At 53.5% G+C, this 23,705-nt stretch overlaps 10 protein-coding genes across 10 annotated transcripts; 7 read left to right on the top strand and 3 right to left on the bottom strand.

Annotated features, from left to right (window-relative positions):
* Positions 1–129: 129 nt before the first annotated feature.
* On the top strand, positions 130–2,509 carry AYO21_04816 (hypothetical protein; the record flags this gene model as incomplete). Its single annotated transcript, XM_022654787.1, has 4 exons — positions 130–1,295; positions 1,357–2,242; positions 2,314–2,438; positions 2,497–2,509. The coding sequence occupies 4 exons, from the start codon at positions 130–132 to the stop codon at positions 2,507–2,509; spliced, it is 2,190 nt and encodes a 729-aa protein (XP_022512926.1).
* A 143-nt stretch (positions 2,510–2,652) lies between these two features.
* On the bottom strand, positions 2,653–3,606 carry AYO21_04815 (hypothetical protein; the record flags this gene model as incomplete). The annotated part of the gene is made up of 1 exon (XM_022654786.1): positions 2,653–3,606. The coding sequence occupies one exon, from the start codon at positions 3,604–3,606 to the stop codon at positions 2,653–2,655; it is 954 nt and encodes a 317-aa protein (XP_022512925.1).
* A 702-nt stretch (positions 3,607–4,308) lies between these two features.
* Positions 4,309–6,363, top strand: AYO21_04814 (hypothetical protein; the record flags this gene model as incomplete). The annotated part of the gene is made up of 4 exons (XM_022654785.1): positions 4,309–4,394; positions 4,464–5,032; positions 5,109–5,729; positions 5,789–6,363. The coding sequence occupies 4 exons, from the start codon at positions 4,309–4,311 to the stop codon at positions 6,361–6,363; spliced, it is 1,851 nt and encodes a 616-aa protein (XP_022512924.1).
* A 1,027-nt stretch (positions 6,364–7,390) lies between these two features.
* AYO21_04813 (hypothetical protein) lies at positions 7,391–10,161 on the top strand (the record flags this gene model as incomplete). The annotated part of the gene is made up of 2 exons (XM_022654784.1): positions 7,391–7,432; positions 7,507–10,161. 2 exons carry the CDS (start codon positions 7,391–7,393, stop codon positions 10,159–10,161), a joined length of 2,697 nt encoding a protein of 898 aa, XP_022512923.1.
* A 1,076-nt stretch (positions 10,162–11,237) lies between these two features.
* AYO21_04812 (hypothetical protein) lies at positions 11,238–11,980 on the top strand (the record flags this gene model as incomplete). The annotated part of the gene is made up of 3 exons (XM_022654783.1): positions 11,238–11,321; positions 11,422–11,550; positions 11,642–11,980. 3 exons carry the CDS (start codon positions 11,238–11,240, stop codon positions 11,978–11,980), a joined length of 552 nt encoding a protein of 183 aa, XP_022512922.1.
* A 347-nt stretch (positions 11,981–12,327) lies between these two features.
* On the bottom strand, positions 12,328–13,245 carry AYO21_04811 (hypothetical protein; the record flags this gene model as incomplete). Its single annotated transcript, XM_022654782.1, has 1 exon — positions 12,328–13,245. One exon carries the CDS (start codon positions 13,243–13,245, stop codon positions 12,328–12,330), a length of 918 nt encoding a protein of 305 aa, XP_022512921.1.
* A 714-nt stretch (positions 13,246–13,959) lies between these two features.
* AYO21_04810 (alanine-tRNA ligase) lies at positions 13,960–16,967 on the top strand (the record flags this gene model as incomplete). Its single annotated transcript, XM_022654781.1, has 3 exons — positions 13,960–14,059; positions 14,119–16,736; positions 16,794–16,967. 3 exons carry the CDS (start codon positions 13,960–13,962, stop codon positions 16,965–16,967), a joined length of 2,892 nt encoding a protein of 963 aa, XP_022512920.1.
* Positions 16,968–17,555: 588 nt separating this feature from the next.
* AYO21_04809 (hypothetical protein) lies at positions 17,556–18,232 on the top strand (the record flags this gene model as incomplete). The annotated part of the gene is made up of 3 exons (XM_022654780.1): positions 17,556–17,837; positions 17,943–18,060; positions 18,201–18,232. 3 exons carry the CDS (start codon positions 17,556–17,558, stop codon positions 18,230–18,232), a joined length of 432 nt encoding a protein of 143 aa, XP_022512919.1.
* A 212-nt stretch (positions 18,233–18,444) lies between these two features.
* AYO21_04808 (hypothetical protein) lies at positions 18,445–19,329 on the bottom strand (the record flags this gene model as incomplete). Its single annotated transcript, XM_022654779.1, has 1 exon — positions 18,445–19,329. One exon carries the CDS (start codon positions 19,327–19,329, stop codon positions 18,445–18,447), a length of 885 nt encoding a protein of 294 aa, XP_022512918.1.
* An 861-nt stretch (positions 19,330–20,190) lies between these two features.
* On the top strand, positions 20,191–23,441 carry AYO21_04807 (hypothetical protein; the record flags this gene model as incomplete). The annotated part of the gene is made up of 9 exons (XM_022654778.1): positions 20,191–20,287; positions 20,382–20,914; positions 21,016–21,087; positions 21,173–21,421; positions 21,488–21,664; positions 21,723–21,852; positions 21,912–22,186; positions 22,240–22,311; positions 22,365–23,441. 9 exons carry the CDS (start codon positions 20,191–20,193, stop codon positions 23,439–23,441), a joined length of 2,682 nt encoding a protein of 893 aa, XP_022512917.1.
* Positions 23,442–23,705: the final 264 nt, after the last annotated feature.

The following is a 23,705-nucleotide window of genomic DNA, read 5'->3' as shown; positions in this document are numbered from 1 at the left end:
GCGTCCCCTGCGTGGCCATGTGGATGTGGATGGGCAGGATGGCCTCTCGCTTCTGATGTTTACCATATCCCTGTTTAGCCCTGGCTGACGCTGGCGCCCCAGTCAGAAACATCGAAACAAATCTTCAACATGAGTCCCCCAAGCGATACGAATGCGCACTTTGGCGTCCTCACACAAGCCTGTGATCGATGCCATACTCGCAAAACACGCTGCGATCGAAGGACACCACGATGCTCCCACTGCGAACGCGCTGATGTTCCATGTGTCTTCTCGGATAAGTCGAGAAAACGAAACTATTCAAGAGGATTTGTGGACGACATGCAATCTCACATTGGTGATTTAGAGAGAAGGAATGTCGAGCTGACGCGAAAGCTAGCAAGGCTAGGAGAGCCTGATCGAGGCCGCCAGGGTCAAGGTCAGAGTCAGGGCTCTTTTGATGACACTTCTACGAACCAGGTAGTTGAAACAAGTCCGCAACCCGCAGGCTCCCAGACTACGGGTTGTACCACGTCAAGCGCACCTCTGACGAGTCCTCCTCTTATACGCGAGGAGGACGGGATTTCTGGAGTCATGGACTACCTAACTCTGAGGGCAACAGGGGAGACTCACTACCTCGGACCCAGTGGTGGTGGTGAGCTTGCGAAAATGGTCGGCACGGTTATAGACTCGGCATCCCTACGACCACAGTTGTCATGGACTCAACCTTCCTCGTCGTGCTCCGAGATTGATCTCACAGAGGAGATTTCTTACCCGTCGACAGAGCCTCATGGCGAGAATCCTCTCCCTGACCGGAGTACTGCCGCGAAGATCATCTCGATATACTTCGCTCACAACCACCTCACCTTTCCCCTTCTGCACGGCCCTACGTTCCTCGATACTGTCAACAAGATGTATATGGATCCTACTTACTACCAGAACCACCCATTTGAGGCTTTCACGTTTGATATGGTGATTGCACTGGCAACAGCAAACGCCAACCATTTTGAATGCTGCTCAGCTGGTGCTGATAAATACTACAGCCGTGCCATGGAAAAGCTAAGTATTGTTCTTCAGATGAGCGGTTTGGCTCCCGTACAGGCCATAGTCTTCGTGGCGCAGTATGGGGTCATGTGTCACCTAAAGCGAAATGTTACGAGCATGTGGCATGTTGTCGGGATCGGGGCCCGATTCTGTCTTGAGATGGGACTGCACAGAGAATCTCGACACGGGCGAACATTTGATCCCGTGGCGCCACAGTCGGCTTTTGACTTGGAGATGCGACGGAGGTGCTTCTGGTGCTTCTACAACCTGGACAGGTGAGTGACAAATCCCTTGATTCCTGCTTGCCGGACGTACCTTCTCACGCCAATGGCTTAGAATCGTCAGCATAACACTTGGTCGTCCAGTCTCGATAGATGACGATGTCATCGATGTGCCGCTGCCGTTACATATCTTGGACGAGGACTATTTTGGACCCAATGGCTTGGAATCCGGGCGAGCAATCCACGGAACCAGCAGGAAGCCTCTCACATCACCCTTTCTCCATCTTGTCCGGATCCGCAAGCTTCTGGGGGCAATATCAGGCGCGTTGATGTCAGCAAAGAATGCCGCTCGAAGCATCGAGGAAAAACTTCAGATACGCAGCAATCTCCATCAAGAACTCGTCCGCTGGAGGGAAGACATACCAAGCTCCGAGATGTTAGGCGAAATGTGTACCAGCCGCAGCCCAGTGTCCAGGTTTCTCACCAACGACTGGTACCACGTACTTTACCATAACGCAATTTTGATACTCCATGGGCCGTCTCCAATGTTCCCTGGTGATCTTGGGTCCGCTGACGCACCGGGCGAGAATACCTTGCTATTACTGCGATCGGCCAAGGCGGTGATCAACCTCAACTCCAAGCTACATCGACACCGCCAGCTGGACTATTCGTGGATCACCCTGAAAGCCATATTCCTGGGTGGCATCACCTATATCTATGCTATTGGGGCCTTACTCAAAAAATGGAAAGCCAGTCTTCAGAAACGTTCCGTGTCTCACAAGGACATGACTTTTGTTCCGGCGACCATAGATATCATTGCCGATGTTCGCGCTTGCTCCAATATTCTTCTGGCAGTTTCGGAAAGGAGGCCAGCGGCCAGAACGTTCTGCGAAGTCTTTGAACGTTTAAGCAATGCTGTGATTGGCGACAGCATCACATTGATGTTAGAGGCTCAGCGCCACGCAACAGCAGCCCCCGCGGCGCATTTGGCCCAGCCTACGGTAAGTCATTATCCATATACGTTCCCTCATCCTACCCAGCCAGGAATGCTGACTTGGACATGCAATCGTAGCAGGAACATCATGTCTCCACCTTCCAGCCATCGCTCTGTGGTCAATCATTTGAATCGGACGGCGCAGATGGTTTGGGTGGAAGCAATGCCCCGGTGGCATCCATATCGAGCCCGACGGGGGTTGGGTATGCGGATGCACCTGATTTTCGATGTAACTACGAGGGTCTCGAGACGACGCTGCAGGATCCATCTTTGATGTTCCAGTTCAACAACGAGGCGTGCCCGGAATTCTGGATAGACTGGTTCACGGAATCGAACGGGCAGCTCGACGAACAACTCTTGTTCAACGGTCCAGACTTTCAGGCGCTGCAGGAACTCATATAATTGTAACTAATGTATCTAAAACTCGTTGTATATTTGCCCCAGATAGCCTTTGCAGTGCCATCGAACGTACAGGATGGTCCCCGATTCACTCTCGGTGATGAACAGCGTCTTGAAATCGTCGCCTCCCCAGGTCAGGTTGGTCGTCGCCGTGCCCAGGTTGCTCTTGATCGTGGCCAGTGGCTCGCCGTTTGGTTTGTGCACGAAAATGGTGCCCAGACTGACATGTGCGACAAAGACGTTGCCTTCAGAGTCCATGGTCATGCCGTCGGGGCCGCCGAGGCCGTAGTAGGATGAAAATCGGACCGTGCGCTGGATGCTGCCGTCGGGGTAGATTGGCAAAGCCCATATCGCGTTGTCGCGGGTCATGGCGACGAAGAGAGTCTTCTCATCGCGACTCAGGACCAGGCCGTTGGGTGAAATGCCGTTGCGCAACAGCAGGTCCAACCGTCCGTCCATGTGCCAGCGAAAGACTCTCCCCGTTGGATCCTGTAGGCCGGTCTGGCCTTGATCGGTGAAGAAGACGCTCCCGTCGTGGCCGACAACGAGGTCGTTACACCCCTTGAAGGGTTCCCCGTTGAAAGAAGGCAGTGGGAACTGCACTTTATCTTCGTCTCGCTGGGCCTGCAGATCCAGGGTCACGATTCCCCGGTGCCGGTCCGCGATCAGGATGAGTTTCTTGCCAGGGTGCCACGCCATGCCGTTTGGCTCGCCGTCATACTCGGCCACGCAGCGCCATTGTAAAGTCTTCAACTCGACCGCGAGAATGCGACCGTTGGGTATGTCCACCACAAACAACTCGTTCGTGCCCGGGACAATGATCGGACCCTCGATGAAGACATCGACGACCTTCCCGCCATAGATCAGCTGTGAGTGGGGTTTGCGCTTCAGCTCACGAAGATGTGCAGGAACGGCCGTGTAGGTAGCCGGGTCGATGGTTTGGATCTGTGTGGGTGGTGGGAAAGACGCCATTGTGATGTTTCGCAACCACCGAGGAGGATTCGTTCGCCACAGGTCACCTCCCTCTGGACATTGGCGAGATTGACAGTCAAGCCGAGTCGAATTAGAGACTTAATATTCCCATCCAGAAAATAGCCGGAAACCTGCGCCGAAGAGGAGGAGGATGTCCCTCTCCCCGCCTGCATACAATATGCAGCCGGCATCTGATCCTTGCCCTTCGGCGGCGATCCGCCGCTCTGGAGAACGATATGAGCCATGGTTCACCACCTCACTTGGCGCCTTGCAACGCCATCACTGATGGAGGTCGAGGCCACGGAGAACCTCCTCGACTTCCTCGGCGCCGCGTCCGAGGCGGGAAGTGAAAGCCTGGTCGGAGAGCGTGACTCGAGGACTTTATTTCCCCCCAATCTTGACGCGTTCTCAGAGAATGCCCGCAACATCTCAGGATCGAAGTGGATAAGCTACACTGTGAAGCTCGGAGGTACATATCGAGCATGTCTCGGAGGCATCAAACCACTCAACTTAGGTTGGGCCTTGGTGCGAGATCGGCCATGGATGGAAGTATTTAGTTGTTGGTTCTGCTTCTTTCTGCTGTTAGCCCTTTGATCACTGCGTCTGCGGGTGTCGATTCGACCAAACGTTTGTCTCTGTCAAAGAAGACGCCAGGGGAATATTGCTCCCCCTTCTGTCTCACCCAAGTTCCTGCGCCCAACCATGCCTGCCGCCCACACCAACGAGTACAAGAGACCCATCATCATTGGTAACGTTGCAGGAGGTTTTGAGGATGCTCCAAATGCCTTGTAAGTCGCCTCTTGAAGGAACATGTGAAGGGTGATTTGCGATCAAGGATCATAACATCAAGGAAACAGGTACCGGACCGCGACCGAAGGCCATGTGGATGCCCTTACGGGAGACTGGCTCGCTGAATTGAACATCGCCTGGCAGGCCATTGTCAAACATGACAACCCTAAGCTGGGCTACGAGCCCGGGTTCCTCGATCAATTGGACGTGGCCATCGATGTCATCGCCGAGAAGAAAATAAAGGTCGTCACCACTGCCGGTGCCCTCAATACGGCCGAATGTGCTCGACAAGCAAAGAAGATCTGTGAGAAACACGGTCACAAAGACCTGGTTGTGGCTTATGTCGAGGGCGACGATATCTCCGACATTGTCACCGACGAAGCCAAACTGGCGGAATTTGGGGGAATTCGACATCTCGACCATGTCAATGAAACCCTCGCCGACTGGGAACGCAAGCCTCATTGCGGAGTGGCTTATTTCGGTGCATGGGGCATTTGCGAAGCATTGAGGCAGGGCGCCGACATTGTCATCTGCGGCAGGGTCACTGATGCCAGTCCCGTTATCGGGCTCGCGGCCTGGTGGCATAATTGGGCCAAAGACGACTGGGATGCCCTTGCTGGGGCATTAGTCGCTGGCCGTGAGTCTCTTCTACATCCCACGACCGAGATATCTATTCGTGGGGAGTCTACCTTGCTAACACTTCTATCTACCAGACCTAATCGAGTGCGGTTGTTATGCCACTGGTGCCAACTTCAGTGGGTTTAAGCACTACTTGACTCCCGACTTTGTCGATCTCGGCTTCCCTCTCGCAGAAATAGCCCACGACGGTACCGCTACCATCACCAAGCACCCAGGAGCCGCTGGTTTCGTGGACCAGTTCAACGTTCGCGCCCAACTGGTCTACGAGATCCAGGGCAATACGTACCTCAACACCGATGTCTGTGCCGACATCACCAACGTTGAAATCCGGAACGAGCCGGGGAAGAAGGATCGGGTGTTGGTCAGTGGTGCGAAAGGCTCGCCGCCCCCACCGACGACAAAAGCCATCGTTGCAGCCATAGGCGGGTGGCTTGCAGAGGCCACCTTCTACATGAACGGACTGGACATCGATGCCAAAGAGAAGTTCATGCGTCAGCAGCTCAACCACGCTTTCAGGGATGCCAACTTTCTGCAGCTCAGTGTTGAGAGGTATGGAACGGCCAAACGAAACCCGTCAAAGCAAGCTGAAGGGACCGTCATGGTCCGCGTCCTTGCGCAAGCTCGCAACAAGGAAGACATCGACGTGAAGATTTTCAAAACTCGCGTGTATGCTTTGCGAATGCAATTCTATCCTGGTATGTTATTGGGTCTAGCCCTAAGGGTGGGATATCAGCCAGTTGACAAGATAACACAGGATACCATATGTCGCTGGACTTCAGAACAATGTCTCCAAGAATGTTTATGGAGCTCTTCCCAGGCTTGATCTCGGTCACGTCATTGCCTCACCGTGTCGTGTTCCTGGACCCCCACCTGGTCATAGATATCCCACATCCGAAGATCACTCAAGAGCCACCTCTAACGCGGCCGTCGGCCGACACAATCAACCCGGTGCCCCTGGAGCGATTTGGTCCCACGAGGCTCGCGCCCCTAGGGGCTGTCATGCACGGCCGCAGCGGCGACAAAGGTGACAACAGCAACGTCGGGCTGTTTGTCCGTTCTGCCGAGGAGTTCGAATGGCTCCGGTCCTTTATGACCACGGCCCGGTTCGCGGAGGCTCTAGGTGATGACCTGACCCCCAAGAGCCGTCTGGAAAGATGCGAGTTCCCGCGCATCTGGGCCGTGCATTTCAGGATACTCGACTTCCTGGGCGGCGGAGGCGCGAGCACCACCAGGATTGATAGCCTGGGCAAGGGGATTGCGGAATACGTGCGCAGTCGAGAGATGCAAATCCCGGAGAAGTTTTTGAAGAATCCAATCTCGGAATATTGATTGGGTGGTTGACCTGAATCGGCGGTCTTTTCGATTGAGGTAGAGCCCTATCGCAATCTCAGGCTGGAACCATAGCAGGACACAACAGCTGGTTGTGACAACATAGATTTGGACCGTCTGTAGTTCGGATATTGTGCTGGCTGTTTGCCGCATACTCAATTGAATTCGAAATTGAGGTATCAGTCGGTATAGCGAGAAATCGATAAGTAACCTCGCGTTCAGAATTCCCGAGGTACCCGCATCACCTCACAGGTCCCAGGCTTTTCTATTCATTCGGTACCTAGGTAGGTATCTCTGCAGGTAGGTATGTTGTCTTGTGAGTGGAGCACCCAAAGAGGCGCTCGTATCTCGTATTGGGAAGGCTCACACGTGACCCTCTTCCTTTCTCGTCAGCCTTACCGACTTACGAGGCTGGCTTCGGCCGACCTGCCCCGATCACTTCTTCAACGGTCGCCTGCGTGCCTGCTTCAAAGGTCGAATCGTCATTCTCGATAATGAAGCGAAGTGACTCAACGCCAGAAGTCGCCAGGGGGGGGGGGTGCGGAAATTGGGATTCAGGTGTAGATAGATGGTCAGAATAGCTACTTGTAAATGAATATCCAACTCTAGATTGTGTTTGGCAGAGGAACACTGGTATTTGGGAGTGAAGATCCTATCACGTGAGCCCGTCCATTGCACCGAAATGTGAGGGCAGAGAGTCCTGGCGATTCGGGGTGCGGAGGAACTTCAAAGAGGAAGCAATCAGGAAATTGAACACCTCTCGTCTTTTCCTACTTGTTATACGCAAACACACTCACGCCACTGCGTCTCTTCATGCCCTTCTTTCCTCGTGTTTTGTGTCTCTCCCCATCCATGACTGCCTTTTCAGTCCATACCTAACCTGTGCAATTCGCGTCTGCAACCTTCCCTGCTCGCCGTGGTGGTGGTGGCTCGCATCGACGACTAAATGATGGCATCAACGAACCCACCGCCATCCACCCACACTTGAAGAACCACCAGTGTCTTCTACGTACGGCTTGAGAGAAAGATGCCGGTGAGAATGAGAATGAGATGGACGGCGTATGCTGGGGTATGTATTCGCGCACTTGTGAATCCATTTCCGTCTTGCGCGGCAGCAGTCACTGACTCTCCTTTCTCTTACAGGCGTCGACCGCCCTGGCTGCGGGCGTCATCCTGAAAGCCCTGGCGCAGCGTCCCAACTTCTACTCGGCCGCCGTTTACCTCTCGCAGTCCTCTGCTAACCTGATGATCCTGACAAACCTCCTATTTGTCATCGCCTGCACCTTTCTGCTGGGACTTCAGAAGCTCCTCTATGGAAACCTCCGACCAATCGAGATCGAACAATTGTACGAAAAGGCGTGGTTTGCCGTTACCGAGACATGTTTGGCCATGACGGTTTTCCGCGGAGAGATCGGACTCACCTTCCTCGCCATGTTCTTCTCTCTGCTCACGGGAAAGGTCTGGGGCTGGATTGGTGAAGGCCGGGTAGAGGTGCTGGAGCAGCAACCGCCGCGAAACCCGAGATTGTTCCACACGCGTCTGGCACTGAGCCTGGGGCTGAGTGTTGCTTTCGACCTGACCATGCTGGAATACGTTGTCAAACAAGTCATGAGAATGGCTCGGCCGGACATGATGGTCATGTTCGGCTTCGAATTCGCCGTGCTGTCGATCACCAGCATCAGTACCGCAATGAGATACGCAATTGATCTGATCGAGATTGGTATCGTTCGTGAGCAGAAGAAGCATCGGATCGAAGAGATCAAGAGGGAAAGAATGCAAGCTGCGGTTACAGAATTTCAGGAGACTCAAGGCGTACAAGCTGCCAGCACGCCTGCCTCTGGAACTTTGGACGCGACGGCAGCCTCACCAACGCCAACTCAGCGGACCCTGGACCAGGTATCCCAAGAGGCCTTCAATCAACCAGTCGACGAGAATGAGGTTGAAGTCGAGGGCTGGGAAGAAAAAGGTCGCTACATGTTCTACCTCAACCTCGCCACGGATTTCTTCAAACTTGTCATTTACCTGGCATTCTTCTTCATCCTTCTTGTATTCTACGGATTACCCATCCACATCTTACGGGATGTGTTCTTGACGATGCGATCATTTTTGAAACGAATTTCGGACTTCATGAAGTACCGAACGGCGACGAGGGATATGAATGCCCGCTATCCGGATGCCACGGCAGAGGATATTGGACGTGAGGATGTCTGCATAATCTGCAGAGAGGAGATGCGCCCTTATGAACCAGGCGTCGCGCAGCCAGGCCAGCCACAGCCCCGACCGAACCCCGTGGCGGAGAGGATGCGACCCAAGAAGCTCCCTTGTGGACATGTTCTGCACTTTTCTTGTCTGAGAAGTTGGCTCGAGAGACAGCAGATATGTCCGACATGCAGAGCAAATGTCGTCCGGACAGGTGGGCCACGCGGTACAAATGAGGCTGGCGGACAAGCTGAAGCCGGACAGGTAAATGGTGGACAGCACCCACCAGGCCCGAGACCAGGTCCGCGAATATACCAGTTTGGCCCATTGAGGATTGGTGTCGGAGCTGCCCGCGGCAATAATATGTTCGAAGAACTTCAACAACAGCTTGGAGATGGGGCTGGCCCTGCACCGGAGGGACAAGTCGGCAACCCTGATCCCCATGCACCACGACAAGTTGGAGTAGGCCTGGGGTGGTCTGGGAGAAGACGTCGCCGAGCAGATCAGAACCTGACAACTCCACAGCAGCTTGATGCTTTAGCGGCACGAATTCGACAAGATGCCGATGAGTTGGCTCGCTCGTCGACTGAGCTGAGCGTATTGCGGTCAATGCAGGCTGAACTCGAAAGGCTAAGAAGCCTGAGGCCCGGGGAGAGACAGGCGCAGACAGACACAACTGGTCAAAACGCACCACAGACCGCAAGGCCTGCTCTACCTCCAGTTCCAGACGTGTCGACACTGGTTGCAGATCAGCAGCAAAATATCTTGCAAGCAGGTAGCGACAGACTTCCTCCTGGTTTGACGCTACCAGAAGGCTGGACTATGATGCCTTTACGGCCCTTGCAACCAGACCACCAGCATCACGGCCAGAATTTAGATCCTCTTGGAGATATGGCTCCTCTGTTTCCACCAGCATTTGGAGCGCCACCTTTCCCCGGTCGACTTGCCCATCCCCACTACCTTGCACAGCCACAGAGGTGGCCCCCTACTGGTACACCAAGCAGTGGTCAAACAGGCATTCCTCAGACAGTTGAACTGCCGTTCACGGTGCCCGTGGCTCCAGATCGAGAGCCGGGAGCCATTTCCGCAGCTGAGCATATAGCGAACATGGAGGCCCGGCAAGCCCGGCAAGCAGCACGTCGAGGAACTCTTCAAACTCCCGAAGACATCCAGGCCCGGGCTCGGAGAGCTTTGATGAATATGAGGGTCCGGGCTGCTCGACCGCACCCCCCAACCAATTCGAACCCAACGGTTACTGGTCTGAATAGCGCTATGCCCCGGGCTCCGTTTAATACATTTGGACAAAGTCCAGCAGCGGTAGCGAACGCGAATCAGGAAGTGCCACAAGCCGATCACCCTGCCGCTCAGCTTCCGACCGCACATTCTTTACCTTCTTGGGGCTCATCAACACCCGAAACGACAACCCATGCTCAGAACGAAGACGACAGTAGTGCTGGTCTCTCTGAGCCACGAGTCAACGGTAGCCATGACCAGGCAGTTGAGGATGGGGCAGCAGACGGACCATCTCCAAATGCGTCGCAGCCCAAGGACAGGCACGCAACGGTGGAAGATGCGGAGGAAGATCTGGACCTGGATTGAAGCCTTGAAAATTCGTTCTTTTGGGCACGGAATGAAAATGAGCCTTGTCTGTATCTTATTGAATAGTTTCATTTAGCCCTGCGCATCGAGAGGGGCATTTTCAGCATAGCGAAGGAGTTTCCACCCCAAGCCTGGAGTGCAGGTGAATCCTCACCACAATAAATCTTGTTGCAGCAGAGATGCCTTGTTCCCTTGAATGAATTGGCGGATACTACGCGGGTGGTGGTGGTAGTGGCGAAGGGGTGAAATACATCCTCGTAAGCTGCATCTGCATGAGGCTGTAGTGTAAGGGGAAAAGGAGAGAGCGGATCCATCACGGGCATCGATTGGCTGCTAAGGTTCCATTGATAGTTGCATCTGTGGAGCGTTTGGAGATCCAGGTCGATTCAAGTGCTTGTTTCACTTGCACGGGCAACAAGGCACCGTACAGCGGGTTTGTCCCCTGATGAGGATCGTGACTTCAAACGCGCGACTCATCGCCAGTCGATCCGCTCCTGCCTATCGATAAGTGGACTTGTTGACTGGCCGCGCCTCCCGTTTATGATCGTGGAACCCGGATGCTTCAGGGAAATCCAGTTTCGGGGAACTTGAAAATGCCATGATGTGTTGTAGCGTTTCGACACCAAGGCACCGAATGCCCAATCTCAATCTCACTTGAACTTCACTCTACTTTCTTTTCAAACTATTCTTCTTCTCGAGAAGCTACTCTATCTTCAGTCCTGTCCTTCCCGAATTGTTTTGATTCCAGGTTGCAGTCTGCCCCCAGTGACACTTTCACCGTGACACTCATCCAACTCATTCAAAACCTCACATCAACAGAACCTCTTCGATCTGCCTGCTTTGAGTCCGGCTCCTTCCTTCGAGAGCCCCCTCAAGCATCCCCTCCTTCTCGACTGTCTCGCGCACTTTATCGACTCCACAAACTTCTTCTGCTTCTCACACGACGTAGTGACTACTAGACTGCCGGGTACATGGTCTGAGAGTTGTGGTTAAAAAGGAACCAGAGCAGACAGGGTAGCGGTGGCAGGAGCAACGATCAGAAAAAGCACATTCAATTGATCAACAGGGCCAGCACAATGGGGGCATCGATACTTGCTCGACAAATCAGTGACAGCAGCACCAGCGACGACGCCGATGACGGGTATTGGTGGTACTCTTCTGTAAGCTGACCTTGTCGAAAAAGCCATCTTGCTCTCTCGGAATCCTCCCCTTCAAAGATTGAAATATCCTATTCCAAAGCTGACTTTACTCTGCAATCAGACGGCCGAAGCCATCAAATGGGCTGCAGTCGCAGCCATCGTCCTCGCTTTCTCCCTCTACTTCCTAGCAGGACACATGCATGCCAGGCGGAGAATGCAGAAGGGGTTACCACCCTTGGCTTATCATCGGGTACGTTACAGGCCATGGCTACCTCGCCCTGCAGACACTCGGCAGATACATCCCAAACCCTAGACAACGCGCTAACGTGTATCGTATAAAGTGGCTCGTCTCACGCCGTCAAAAGGTTGCCTTTCTACAACAACATCCGGAGTATGCGAATCAGTTCGCATTCTACCGAGCACAGCAGGAACAGGTGTACTACTCGTATGCTCCCGGGTCGGGACAGGCATATCAGATGGGTGGAATATACGGGCCACCTCCACCTGCGTACCACGAACCAGAGTACGTCCCTGCATACACTCCTCCGCAAGAAACTGGACCGAACAAAATCAATCCCGATCAACGGTACGACCCTCCGAGCGGACCTCCCCCAGCTACTACCAACGCGGCGGCAGGGCCAACTCAACCAGAACCGGCACGAGTCGCACCACGAGGGTAAGGCACGGTGACTTGTGGCAGGCCAGGGGGCTTGACATTCTCGGTTACGTTGTCCAAGCTTGCAGTCGATTCAGACTAGGGGATTGTTTCATCAGCCAGGTTGCGGAGCTCACCAAAACAGGTTGCACCCAACAGAGGACATAAGGGTCACGAATATGCATCTTTTTATGGCGCATAGTTTACCAGGTCACATCTAAGAGGCGCATGTCTATGTAGCCAGACCCCGGATTCTGGAGTTGGACGATTCATTGTCCTACCACAAAGCCTAGAATCCCATGCAGACAGTGTTGCAGAAGCCGCACTGCCCAAACAATCACAACAGGGACTGGACTTCTTCCTCCGCAATCTCTATTCTATTTCCATTGCGTCTGGATCGTCCACCACTCCCTCCCCACGGAAGGAATTGTCTGTCATTGCATCGTCCCACTCGTCGCTCTTCTGATTAAGCTGTAAAGTCATAGCTTCTGCTTCTCTCCGTTCCCTTTCCCTCTGTTCCTCTGCTGTCTTTTCCCGTGCCCTCCGTCTCGCCTCGATGATAGTCTTCCTGACCACATCATCCTCCTCTGGCACGGATATGCTGCTGGGATCTCTGTATAGCACTAGCGCTGTATTCAGATTCTCGGGCGGCAGTCCCACTGGCTGAGGAAGTCGATCGAGATTCCGAGACTGGAGCAGCTTCTGCGGCACACTAGATACCTTTTTGTCTATATCTGAGAGGAAGATCGTGGCGTTCTGGGCTGCTTCCTCGGCTTCAATCTGAGCGATTTCTGACTCCAGGTCGTGTATTATAATCCTGTGAGGGGTATCGTCGATGGTCATAAAGTCCGCATCCGTGAGGGTCGGCAGCTTCATTGGCACCTGAGGTACGGGAGTGGGATGAGGCGGAACAGGAGGAGGTAGTCCATTAGCATATTGACTGGACGTGGTAAGAGGTAGAGCAGGTCGAGCATCGGTATTGGCGATATGCGGACGGAACGAGGCTGTCGAAGGACTCGTCGGCGGACTCGGCCGGATCGATCGGGCTTGAGCTAGTGACGGCGTCGTAGCTGAAGGCGAAAAGGTGGGAGATTGCGTATATAGGGATGATATGGCATTACTATGGCCGTTCGCGTGATTTAGGCGGAGTTTCTTGAAATGCGACGAGATATTGGATTGAGATTCGAGTTCGTCTTCAGCCCTGCGTTTGCCGGGACTGAGTAAATTGCTTCGGTGTTGATTTGCAAGGGACGGATGCCATTCTGCCGTGATAGGAGCATAGTGAGCCATTGGTCGTGTGAGGTTTCGCTGGTAGTCGGTGGAAGTTGCAGGTGTAATACAAGTAGTTCGATGTGAGGCTGCCTTAGTTTATAGGCGGGGAGGTCTGGAGTCGAGACACTGCAGGCGGGATGGTATGGTGGAGGTGACCTTTTCTCCGAAGATTGGCCTTTCGCTTTGCTTTTCTCTTTCCCTTTTCATTTGTTGCTCATTTCTCTCTGGTGCGGCGTACACAGCTCGCTTCGCAGTCAGGGTCATAATTTGACATTGTCTGAAGAGTGAGGAGCACAACTTGTGGAAGAATTATTTGTGCAGAAACAACTCTCGGCGGGAACGACAAAGAAGGATTGTCGGCGGCTGGAAGGTGCGAGAACCAAGGAGGTGATCAATAGGTACCTGAGTGAGAGGTGAATGCGGAACCCAAGCGCGATTTTGAGAGCTGCCGCTGCGGGCGTCCACCGACGAGCCACCGTCACAGGCACCACCAACACCACCGCGAACTGCGCCCCTCGATTCTCAAAAATTGCCCGCTTGACTCACGACTCCAATACTCGGCTCACCCACAAATTTTCCACGCTCCTCCCACGACACGCTGCTAGCCGGCAACGACGTGGTTCTACAGAGGTCAACCCATCTGCAAGGCGGTCACAGGCTCACATTTCTTCCATCTGCTGCGGTTTCAGAGCTTTGCGGGCATCCATCGTGCGGCTGCACACGACCTCGAAAATGGCGTCCACGACACCCACCACGACCACTCACGAGTGGACCGCCCCCAAAGTTCGAGACACATTTATCAAGTACTTCGAGGACCGCGGACACACATTCGGTCAGTTCATGGCCACCCTTCTGTCTTGCGATTGTTCAATTGCTGATTTTGTGACCCAGTCAAATCCTCCCCGGTCGTTCCTCTGTCAGATCCGACCCTCCTCTTTACAAATGCCGGCATGAACCAGTTCAAACCTATCTTCCTCGGGACGGTCGATCCCTCGAGCAAAGAAGGTCAATACAGACGAGTGGTCAACTCGCAGAAATGCATACGTGCGGGCGGAAAACACAATGACCTTGACGACGTCGGCAAGGACAGCTACCACCATACCTTTTTTGAGATGCTGGGCAACTGGTCGTTTGGCGACTACTTCAAAAAGGAGGCCATACTGTTCTCCTGGGAGCTATTGACGGGCGTATTCGGGCTGGAACCGGATAGATTGTATGTCACCTATTTTGAAGGAAACGAAGCCGGCGGTCTAGAGCCAGATCTAGAGGCCAAGGAGATCTGGAAGAGTGTCGGGGTGCCTGAAGACCATATATTACCCGGTAACATGAAGGACAATTTCTGGGAAATGGGTGATCAAGGTCCATGTGGTCCATGTTCCGAAATTCACTATGATCGCATAGGCGGTCGCAATGCGGCCAGTCTTGTCAACCAGGATGACCCCAATGTGCTGGAGATATGGAACAATGTGTTCATTCAGTACAATCGAGAACCGGATAGGAGCTTGCGACCGCTGCCGAACAAGCACGTCGACACAGGCATGGGATTTGAACGGCTGGTCAGTGTCCTGCAGAACAAGATGTCCAACTACGATACCGATGTCTTCACGCCGCTTTTCTCGCGAATTCAGGAAGTGACAGGCGCCAGACCCTACTCGGGGAAGTTTGGCGAAGAGGATGTCGACGGTATCGACACTGCATACAGGGTTGTTGCGGACCATGTGCGGACTTTGACCTTTGCAATCAGCGACGGCGGCATTCCCAACAACGAAGGACGGGGATATGTTGTTAGACGAGTGCTGCGACGCGGTGCGCGATATGCTCGAAAATACTTCAATGTCGAAATCGGCGATTTCTTCTCAAAGATCGTACCAACCCTTGTGGAACAGATGGGTGGGATGTTTAAGGAAATCGTTGCGAAAGAGGAGGAAGTTAAGGAGATCCTCAACGAGGAAGAGCTGTCTTTTGCAAAGACCTTGGACCGTGGGGAACGGCAGTTCGAAGTGTATGCGCAGAAGAGCCAGGTTCAAGGCCTCAAAAAACTACACGGTGCCGATGTCTGGCGATTATACGACACTTTCGGATTCCCTGTTGATCTGACTCGGCTCATGGCTGAAGAACGAAATCTCTCTATTGACGACAATGAATTCGAGGCCGCGAGATTGGCCGCCAAGGAGGCCAGCAAGGGGCAGAAGAAAGCGGCCAGTGATGTCCTCAAGCTCGATGTGCATGATCTGGGCCAGCTAGAGAAAATGCCCGGTGTGACAAAAACAGACGACAGCGCCAAATACGGCAGGGACAATATCACCAGCACAATCCAGGCGATATATCACGCAAAGCAGTTCCATTCCGACACCAAAAATATCCCCGAAGACGATCAGGTCGGTATTATTCTTGACCGAACCTGCTTCTACGCGGAACAGGGTGGTCAGGAGTACGACACCGGCCGGATCGTCATTGATGGACAGGCCGAACTGGAGGTGGAGAATGTCCAGCTTTATGCAGGCTACGTGTTACACACAGGCTACATGAAGTACGGTCACTTCTCGGTGGGGGACAAGGCAATCTCAGAGTATGATGAATTGAGACGATGGCCCATACGGAACAACCATACAGGCACACACATTCTCAACTTTGCGCTAAGGGAAGTCCTCGGCGATGGAGTGGAACAGAAGGGCTCGTTAGTGGCCCAGGAAAAGTTGAGATTTGATTTCAGCCACAAATCAGGTGTCTCAGACGCAGATTTGCAGAAGATCGAAGACATATCGACAGAGTATATCAGGCAGAATTGCCCCGTATATGCCAAGGATGTGCCTTTGGTCATTGCCCGTGAGATTTCAGGTGTCAGGGCCGTCTTTGGCGAAACGTACCCTGATCCCGTTCGGGTTGTGTCGGTGGGTGTCGAAGTTGATGATATTCTAAACAATGTCAAGGACGACAAATGGAAAACGGTCAGCATCGAATTCTGCGGTGGCACCCACGTCAGAAGCACGGGCGATATCAAGGACCTTGTTATCCTCGAAGAAAGCGGCATCGCCAAAGGCATTCGGAGAATCATCGCTGTCACCGGAGAGGACGCTCATGAAGTTCAGCGCGTGGCGGATGATTTCTCTGCGAAACTGGACAAGCTTGAGAAAATGCCATCCGGGACGCCGAAGGAACATGAAGCGAAGGCCATCCAGCTCGAACTCAATAACTTGTCGATATCGGCGGTGAAAAAATCACAATTCCGAGACCGCTTCTCGAAAATCAGCAAAGAGATCCTCGATCAGCAGAAGAAATTGCAGAAGGAGGAGACGAAGAAAGCCATCGACACGATAACAGAGTATTTTGAGAAGTCCCCCAATGCTCAAGCGGCGGTGCTGAGGCTACCGATTGGAGGGAATCCCAAACTTGTGCCAGATGTGGTCAAACATGTCCAGACTAAGATGAAGGACAAGAGTGTGTACATTATGGTGGCGGATGAGAAAGATCCCGAAGGCAAGGTCTACCATGGATGTTTTGTCAGTCAGGTAAGTTCCCTTTCCACAAACAACATAGGAGCCAGTTAGCTGACACTGATCCCACAGAATGGCACCAAGGCCGGCATGAAATCCCCCGAGTGGTCGTCAACAGTGTCGAAGCTTGTCGGCGGCAAGGCTGGGGGAAAGGAACCTGTTGCCATCGGCACAGGGACAGAGCAGTCCAAGATCGACGAGGCGTTGAAGGCGGCAACGGATTATCTGGAGAAATTCAAGCTATGATTGTCATAGAACGGAATTACAACTCACTGAAAGATACCTGGGCTGGAGGAACGAACAGTCTTGGGGCCCTACATGAGCGGGATTTGTTCGGCACTGGCTGCGCAAGCGTTGATTGAGACATGTCACTTTTACGGAGCACATTTAGGCATCAGATAGATACCCCCTGGTGATGAATCCGAAATACACCTCGATTTCTTTCTGGTGTTTGGTGCATCTCCGTCCAATGAGGCTGAAGGGATATTGTCCAATGAGCGGTCAGGATATCTGGCTGAATTGGGAAATATGACGAATGAGGGACCAAATGACGTTCGGCGTCATGTCGACGTCAAAGCATCAATATAAGGTAGACAAAGACACCAGGGCACGAACTTTCACTACTCGTATCCTCTGCAGCTAGATTGTTGAGACGTGCTCACAGACATTCCAGATCTACCGCCAGGGAAATACAAAGTCTTGACGACCTCGACGTCTACCACGTCATAGATTGAGCATCGACATCACGAACATCATTATCACCATCCCCATCTCCAGCACGACCTTTCTCTTCCTCGACCAGCCGCCGCAGCAGCGAAGAACACCACCGACAAAATGAGCCACACCATCCCCGGCGGCTGCTACTGTGGCAAGATCCGCTACGAGATCCGGCTGGACGACCCGGCCCAGGACGCCCGCACGTCCCTCTGCCACTGCGGCAACTGCAAAAAGTTCACGGGCGGCAGTTTCGGCATCACCTGCAAGATCCCCCGGTCCAGCTTTAGGGTCACGCAGGGCCAGGACGCCGTCCAGGTCCACGAGGCGGACAACGGGGCGGGGACGGTCCTGCACCGCGAGTTTTGCAAGGTGTGTGGTAGTGGGTTGTTGGAGTATGGGGTGAGTGGACAATCGTCTTTGTTCTTGTGAGCGTCGAGCATCGAGCATCGAGTGTTGGTATGTCATGGTTTATTAACGCGAGAACAAAATCTGGCCACCCCCCAGGCCAACGCGGGCGACTTCGTCTACGTCTTCTACGGCACCCTCGACCGCCCGACCGATCTGCCGCCAAAGGGCGAGTTTTTCACCAGCAGGCGCGATTCGTGGATGCCAGAGATTCCTGGTACGTTCAACACCATTCCCTGTCGTCACATTTCGTTCCAAGTCATTCATTGTTGATTTTCGCCATTCTCAAATTTTGGAGTTTACTCGGAGGGGGGGTTGAATCTGGTTAAAGGACTAACTGACGCGCGCGTGCTGTAGGCTTGTTCCAGAAGAAGAAAATAAAGGAATAGCACTCTGATACTAAAGCTGTACGAAGAGTCATAAACCACCAGGCAAAGAGAAGGTGGTTCTATCTTCATGAGCGTGAGGATGACTATTGCCAATAACAGTGCAACATCCAATAATACCAGATATTTGTACACCAATTTTCCTGTGAGAAACTTCCAAGTGGTGCTGGACTGTCCCGTTTCGTAGCACTAGTTCTTCCGACTGCTGCTCAAATTCAACCTCTCCGCATTACACCACTGACTTGCTCAAGAACAACCTCTTCGTCACCATGCCCGTTCAGAGGACGCAGGTTGTCGTCCACCCATTCTTGAACCTCGGAGTCCAAGGGAAAACACCGCCGAGCACACGGACCCATACAAGGCGTGTCGACAAGGTTGTGATGGATGACCAGTACCTCGTGCATGTGGCCTGGCACCTGCCACGACCGGCGGACCTGATATTGTGGCTTCCACGCAACGTGGTCCCAGCTTAGATGAACAGTGAGCGAAGCATGCGGCAGATTGATGTGGTGTCTGGTGAAGGGTCTGTCCAGCTTGAATTCGAGTAGCGTGACGTATTCCCTTTTTGGCGCGTAGGCGTTGCCGTGTTCGGGTTGGAGGTCGGTGATGATGACGAGACAGAGGTCTCGTGAAGCGGCTCTGTAGTTGGGAGCGCTGGCGCCGGCGTCGTAAGGTTCTTCGTCGGAGAACACAGCGTCGTTATTCCCTATGTAGTGGGCTGGTGGTGCATCTCCAAATTGGCCGAGACGTCGAGGATTGCCCAATCTGGGTGATCCCTCGTGGGAGATGGAACTGTCATCACCATCATTTGAGCTGGATACTAGTCCGTCGTCGACGAAGGGCCAGGTGGGATCCGCCGAGGCATCAAATCCTCGAGTAATACTCGCCACTTCCGAGAAATCCACTCTGGGTGAATGGGGATCTGTCGCGATTTCCCCATCTTCGGGAAAGGATATGCCCAGAGCAGCCAGGTACGCCCTCGCGGAGCTCGGGCTTAACATTTGAGGAACGATGGGATTCGACGAAGCATCGTACCTGCCTTGAGGTTCGTCGTTATCAGGAGATAGGTAGAGGTCGTCAATATTAAAGTCGGCCTCCATTTTTCCCAAGGGTCGTTCGACAGACGGGAGCTGTGACAAAAAACGGTAGTACGATGCACGATGCGTGGTCAGGTCTATGAGAGCACTGGGCAGCACTGACATAGCGGTGGTCTTCGAGTACATATATATAATATCCTGGCTTGGGAGAAGGCTTTGCTCGCTGTGGTGGGGAATAGGACCTGCCTAGTGAGGACCTTCTGGGGACCTTCAAGAATCATACTCACTCAGACGAGACTCGGAGGTTCCTGGACATGGTGTTCGCAGTCTGCTTCAACAAGCAAACGAGAGTTTACTCTGTCGGGTCTCGCATGTGCTCACTCTTGGATATAAGGTGTGCGTTGCAGACGTTTGATCGACCACCTGCGGAGAGGTATCGAGACTGACATGGCAACATTTCCACGAGGTTTCTCGTCACTCGTGGTGCAGTGTGCAGGATAGTGTGGCCACAAGGTTTGTGGAAGGAGCCCTGTTGTATTTAAAGTCACGCAACATAGGATCAGGAGACGCAGGAGAGTCCATCTAGATCTGCGAGAGTAATAGATTCTTGAGCAAAAAGACGTTATGTGTCTGTAGCCTCGCACGTACCGCCGTGAAATTCTACCCCTGCCAAGGCTCAGGTTCATCCCCGTCTTGGCATTGAGGTAATCGAGACGCTGTCGACGCCTAGCCGAGGCTCATCAGGCTGCGATCCCTGACCAACAGTTGCATCTGGGGAAATATTATTAGTGATCCACCCACGCTCACTCATCATCTACGGCCATACCTGATGGCTTATATAGACGTGTTTTTCGCTAGTTGAACCTCGCAAGACTCTCTGCTAGCTGGACCAACTCTCGAGAAAGATCAGAGAGATATTTCAAGATGAACCCCGACAACAAGGAGGTCTGCCTCATTATCGGCGCGTCCAGGGGCATCGGCCGGCAAGTTGCCATCGACCTCGCACAACATGGCTACTTCGGTACGTAATGCATATATCCATTCACGGGCAGACCGTACCACCGCCGTTGTACATCTGTCTAGACATTCAATCCTCCTAACCCAAAATGCTACAGTTGTCGTCGCGGCCAAAACCACGTCGGATGCTAGCGCCATACCAGCATCTTCGTTCCCGCCCGACCCGAACTCACCAGCGTCGACCATCAACACCGTAGCCCGGGAGATCACTGAGGCTGGTGGTTCCGCACTCGCCTTACCTGTCGACGTGCGGGATGTGGACAACGTCAAAGACTTGGTCGACGAGGTCGCACGCCGCTTGGGCCGCCTAGACGTGCTGATCTACAACTCTGGGGCGATTTGGTGGTCAGCGGTGGAGACCACCCCGGTCAAGCGCTTCATGCTGCTTCAGCAAGTCAATCCGCAAGGCCTGTACGCGGCGGTATCAGCGGCGCTGCCTCATTTTGGAAAGCAGGGCTGGAAGGGACGCATCATCGTGGTGTCTCCGCCCATATATTCACGCTTCTTCCGGGGAAAGACCGCCTACGCTATGGGCAAGGTGGGCATGAGTGTCTTGACCAAAGGCCTCGCCATGGACTTTGTGAGACAGGGGCGGAAAGAAATGGCCATTACGAGCATTTGGCCTGCCGTGGTATGTCTGCCGTTGCTATCACTGTTTTGCACCTCGGATCACACACCGGCTGCTGTCAAAAAAGAAGAGCTTGACTGACTTTATGTGTGTGACTACACCAGTCCATTGAATCAGCAGCGACCCAACGCTCAGTGGATCGCGAGCCAGACTTTTTCAAGGATCTAAGAAAACCTGTAAGTTTCTTTCTCGACTATTTGTCAGTGTATCATATCACAGCATGGCAGAATCTAACAATGTTCTTCCTTCTCGCCACAACAGACAATCTACTCTGACGCTATCCTTGCCATGCTCCAATCTCCCGCCGAGGAGGTCAACGGCCTACTCGACCTAGATGAAGACTTTCTGCGTAAGAAAGGTGTGACGGATTTCTCAAAGTATAGCGTCGTGCCCGGCTCAACACCGCGTCGCATCATGCCCGCGCAGTTCCCCGTCCTGGAGGTTGCCGAGCAGGACGACGAGGGAAGACGGGTCGACAGTGCGGTCCTGCGGCAGGGAAGTGATGACAAGGTGACTAGTAAACTGTGATACTGGTGTTTCTAGTTACTGAAGTACATATTATACTATTCAGGACAGAACCTGATTCTAACTCAAATGCTCCCACTGGAGAACGTCAACAAGGAGGTCTGCTTCATGATTGATTGCTCGAGCTCTGACTTCAGGATACGAGACAAACGAGAGAAATTAGAGCGGCAACAGATATCGGGCGGAATGGTCTGCACCAAGACCGGTGACGTCATGTGCCAACTCATCGTCAGTTGTTGTTTGCTTCCTTGCTGCGAGGCAGCGCGTTCATCTTTCTCCTACACAGCATAGTATTGACTTGCAAGTTCAAGTTAAAGAGCCTCACCGTGAAAATATTCTCGAAAATACCACGATTGCAGCAATCATGTCCGGACTTGTCGAAAAGCTGACTGCTGAAGGAGGGGGCGAATCAGTGGGTATGTACGAGCATGTGATGGACATCATTTCTTGGGAACCCGGCCTCTAAAGTTGACAGAGTTCCTGAACGACCTGGTCAGACAGTTGTGGCCCAATATCAATGCAGCCGGTAGCAAAATGGTCAAGGAGATCGTCGAGCCCATGTTCAAGACGATGCTCCCTGGCCCGCTGGCCACCCTGCACTTCACCAAGATCGATCTCGGCCCTGAACCTCTACGACTGTCGAATGCAAAGACGACAAAGACAGAGGTGGATGGCATCAAACTCGATCTGAACGTCGACTGGGTTGGCAAAGCCGACATCGAAATGGATGCAGACATGATCCCTGCCCTCGTGAGTAGTGTATCTTGTGCTAGCCTGGCGCAGTCCATTGATTCGTCTTGCAGGGCGTCGAAAGCGTACAGCTGCATGGAAGGCTTTCTATTCTTCTATGCCCTCTAACAAACGTCATACCACTGGTACGCACATTCTTCTGCCCATCTGGCGTGCTCCCTATTGACATTGGATACAGATCGGAGCCGCCCAGATATCATTCATCAACCCACCAGTTCTCAAGCTTGATTTCACAGGCGCTGCCAACGTGGCCGATTTCTCCATCATTGATGACACGGTCCGGAAGGTGATTCTCGGCATCATCAACTCCATGTTCACCCTCCCCAATCGATTCCTGGTCAAGCTTGACGCCAATGCCGACTACTTCAAAACGTACCACTACCCACTCGGGATGGTGCGAGTGACCGTGGAGAAGGCGTGGGGCTTCGGAGAGGAGGCCAAGTCATCCACGAAAAAGTTGTTCAACAAGTTGACCGGTGCCGCTCCAGACTGCTACGCCAAGGTCGAGGTCGGGGGCGAGGAAGCGTGGAAGACTGCCACCAAGAACAACACCAACAGGCCGTCGTGGAACGAGACGCATGACTTTGTCGTGAGTGATTTCGACCAGTGCATCAAGGTGGACGTGCTCGATGAAGACCTCAACGGAGACGACGAAGTCGGTCTTGCCGTGACCACGGTCCGCGAGATTCTGTTAGCCGGAGGCAGCCAGGAACTACCGCTTGTGCACAAGGGCCAGGAAACCGACGGCAGGGTGTCCATCTCCTGCCAGTTCTTCAAGTACGTGGCCGACGCCGGCAGCCTGACCGCGTCGGACCACAAAGGCGACGGCCGGCTCTCGGGCATTGCGACAATCCTGGTGGCCGGGGCCTATGGCATTCCAGGCCGGCGCGAGGACCTGAAACCCAGCGTCGTGGTGACGTGGGGCCAGACGCAACGCTTCCAGACCGCCGTCAAGACCGACGCGCCCGGCACCGACATCAACAACCCGGCCTTTGACCAGGCGTTCCGACTCCCCATTACCACCGACCTGGTGGGCAGCAGCCCGGACAACTTCCGCATCGCGCTGCTCGACGGCACCAAGGAGATTGGCGCCGTCGACATCCCCTTTGCCACCGTGGCCGACGCCCCCGACAAGACGCTGCAGCAGAAATTCGACATGGGCAACGGCGCCACCGTGCGAGCCAGCATCCGCCTCCGAGGCGTCGTCCCTGGGGAGATGCCGCAGACGGCGACGCTTCCGGATAGACGCAAGTGAAAGTGATGGCGAAATGAATGAATGACACGTCGTAACGAAAACTACACCAAATCAAATATGATGGATGACAATGACTTTCATAGCTCTTTTGATTGCGACGTCCCTCGACCAACCGTTGACAGGTTCAGTAGGGCATCTCGGGAGAAATACGTGTTGGGGGCATGGAATGAACAATGATCAATGCACAATTGGCAATGGAACAGACACACTCAGTCACGCTGCAGGAACAGGAACACGAGGGCTCAGGACTCAGGACTCGGAGCG

Source organism: Fonsecaea monophora (assembly GCF_001642475.1).
Source record: "Fonsecaea monophora strain CBS 269.37 chromosome Unknown Scaff28, whole genome shotgun sequence".
In the NCBI taxonomy this organism is placed as follows: domain Eukaryota; kingdom Fungi; phylum Ascomycota; class Eurotiomycetes; order Chaetothyriales; family Herpotrichiellaceae; genus Fonsecaea; species Fonsecaea monophora.
The sequence above is the reverse complement of the archived record's forward strand: the minus strand, read 5'-3'. Positions and strand labels throughout refer to the sequence as shown.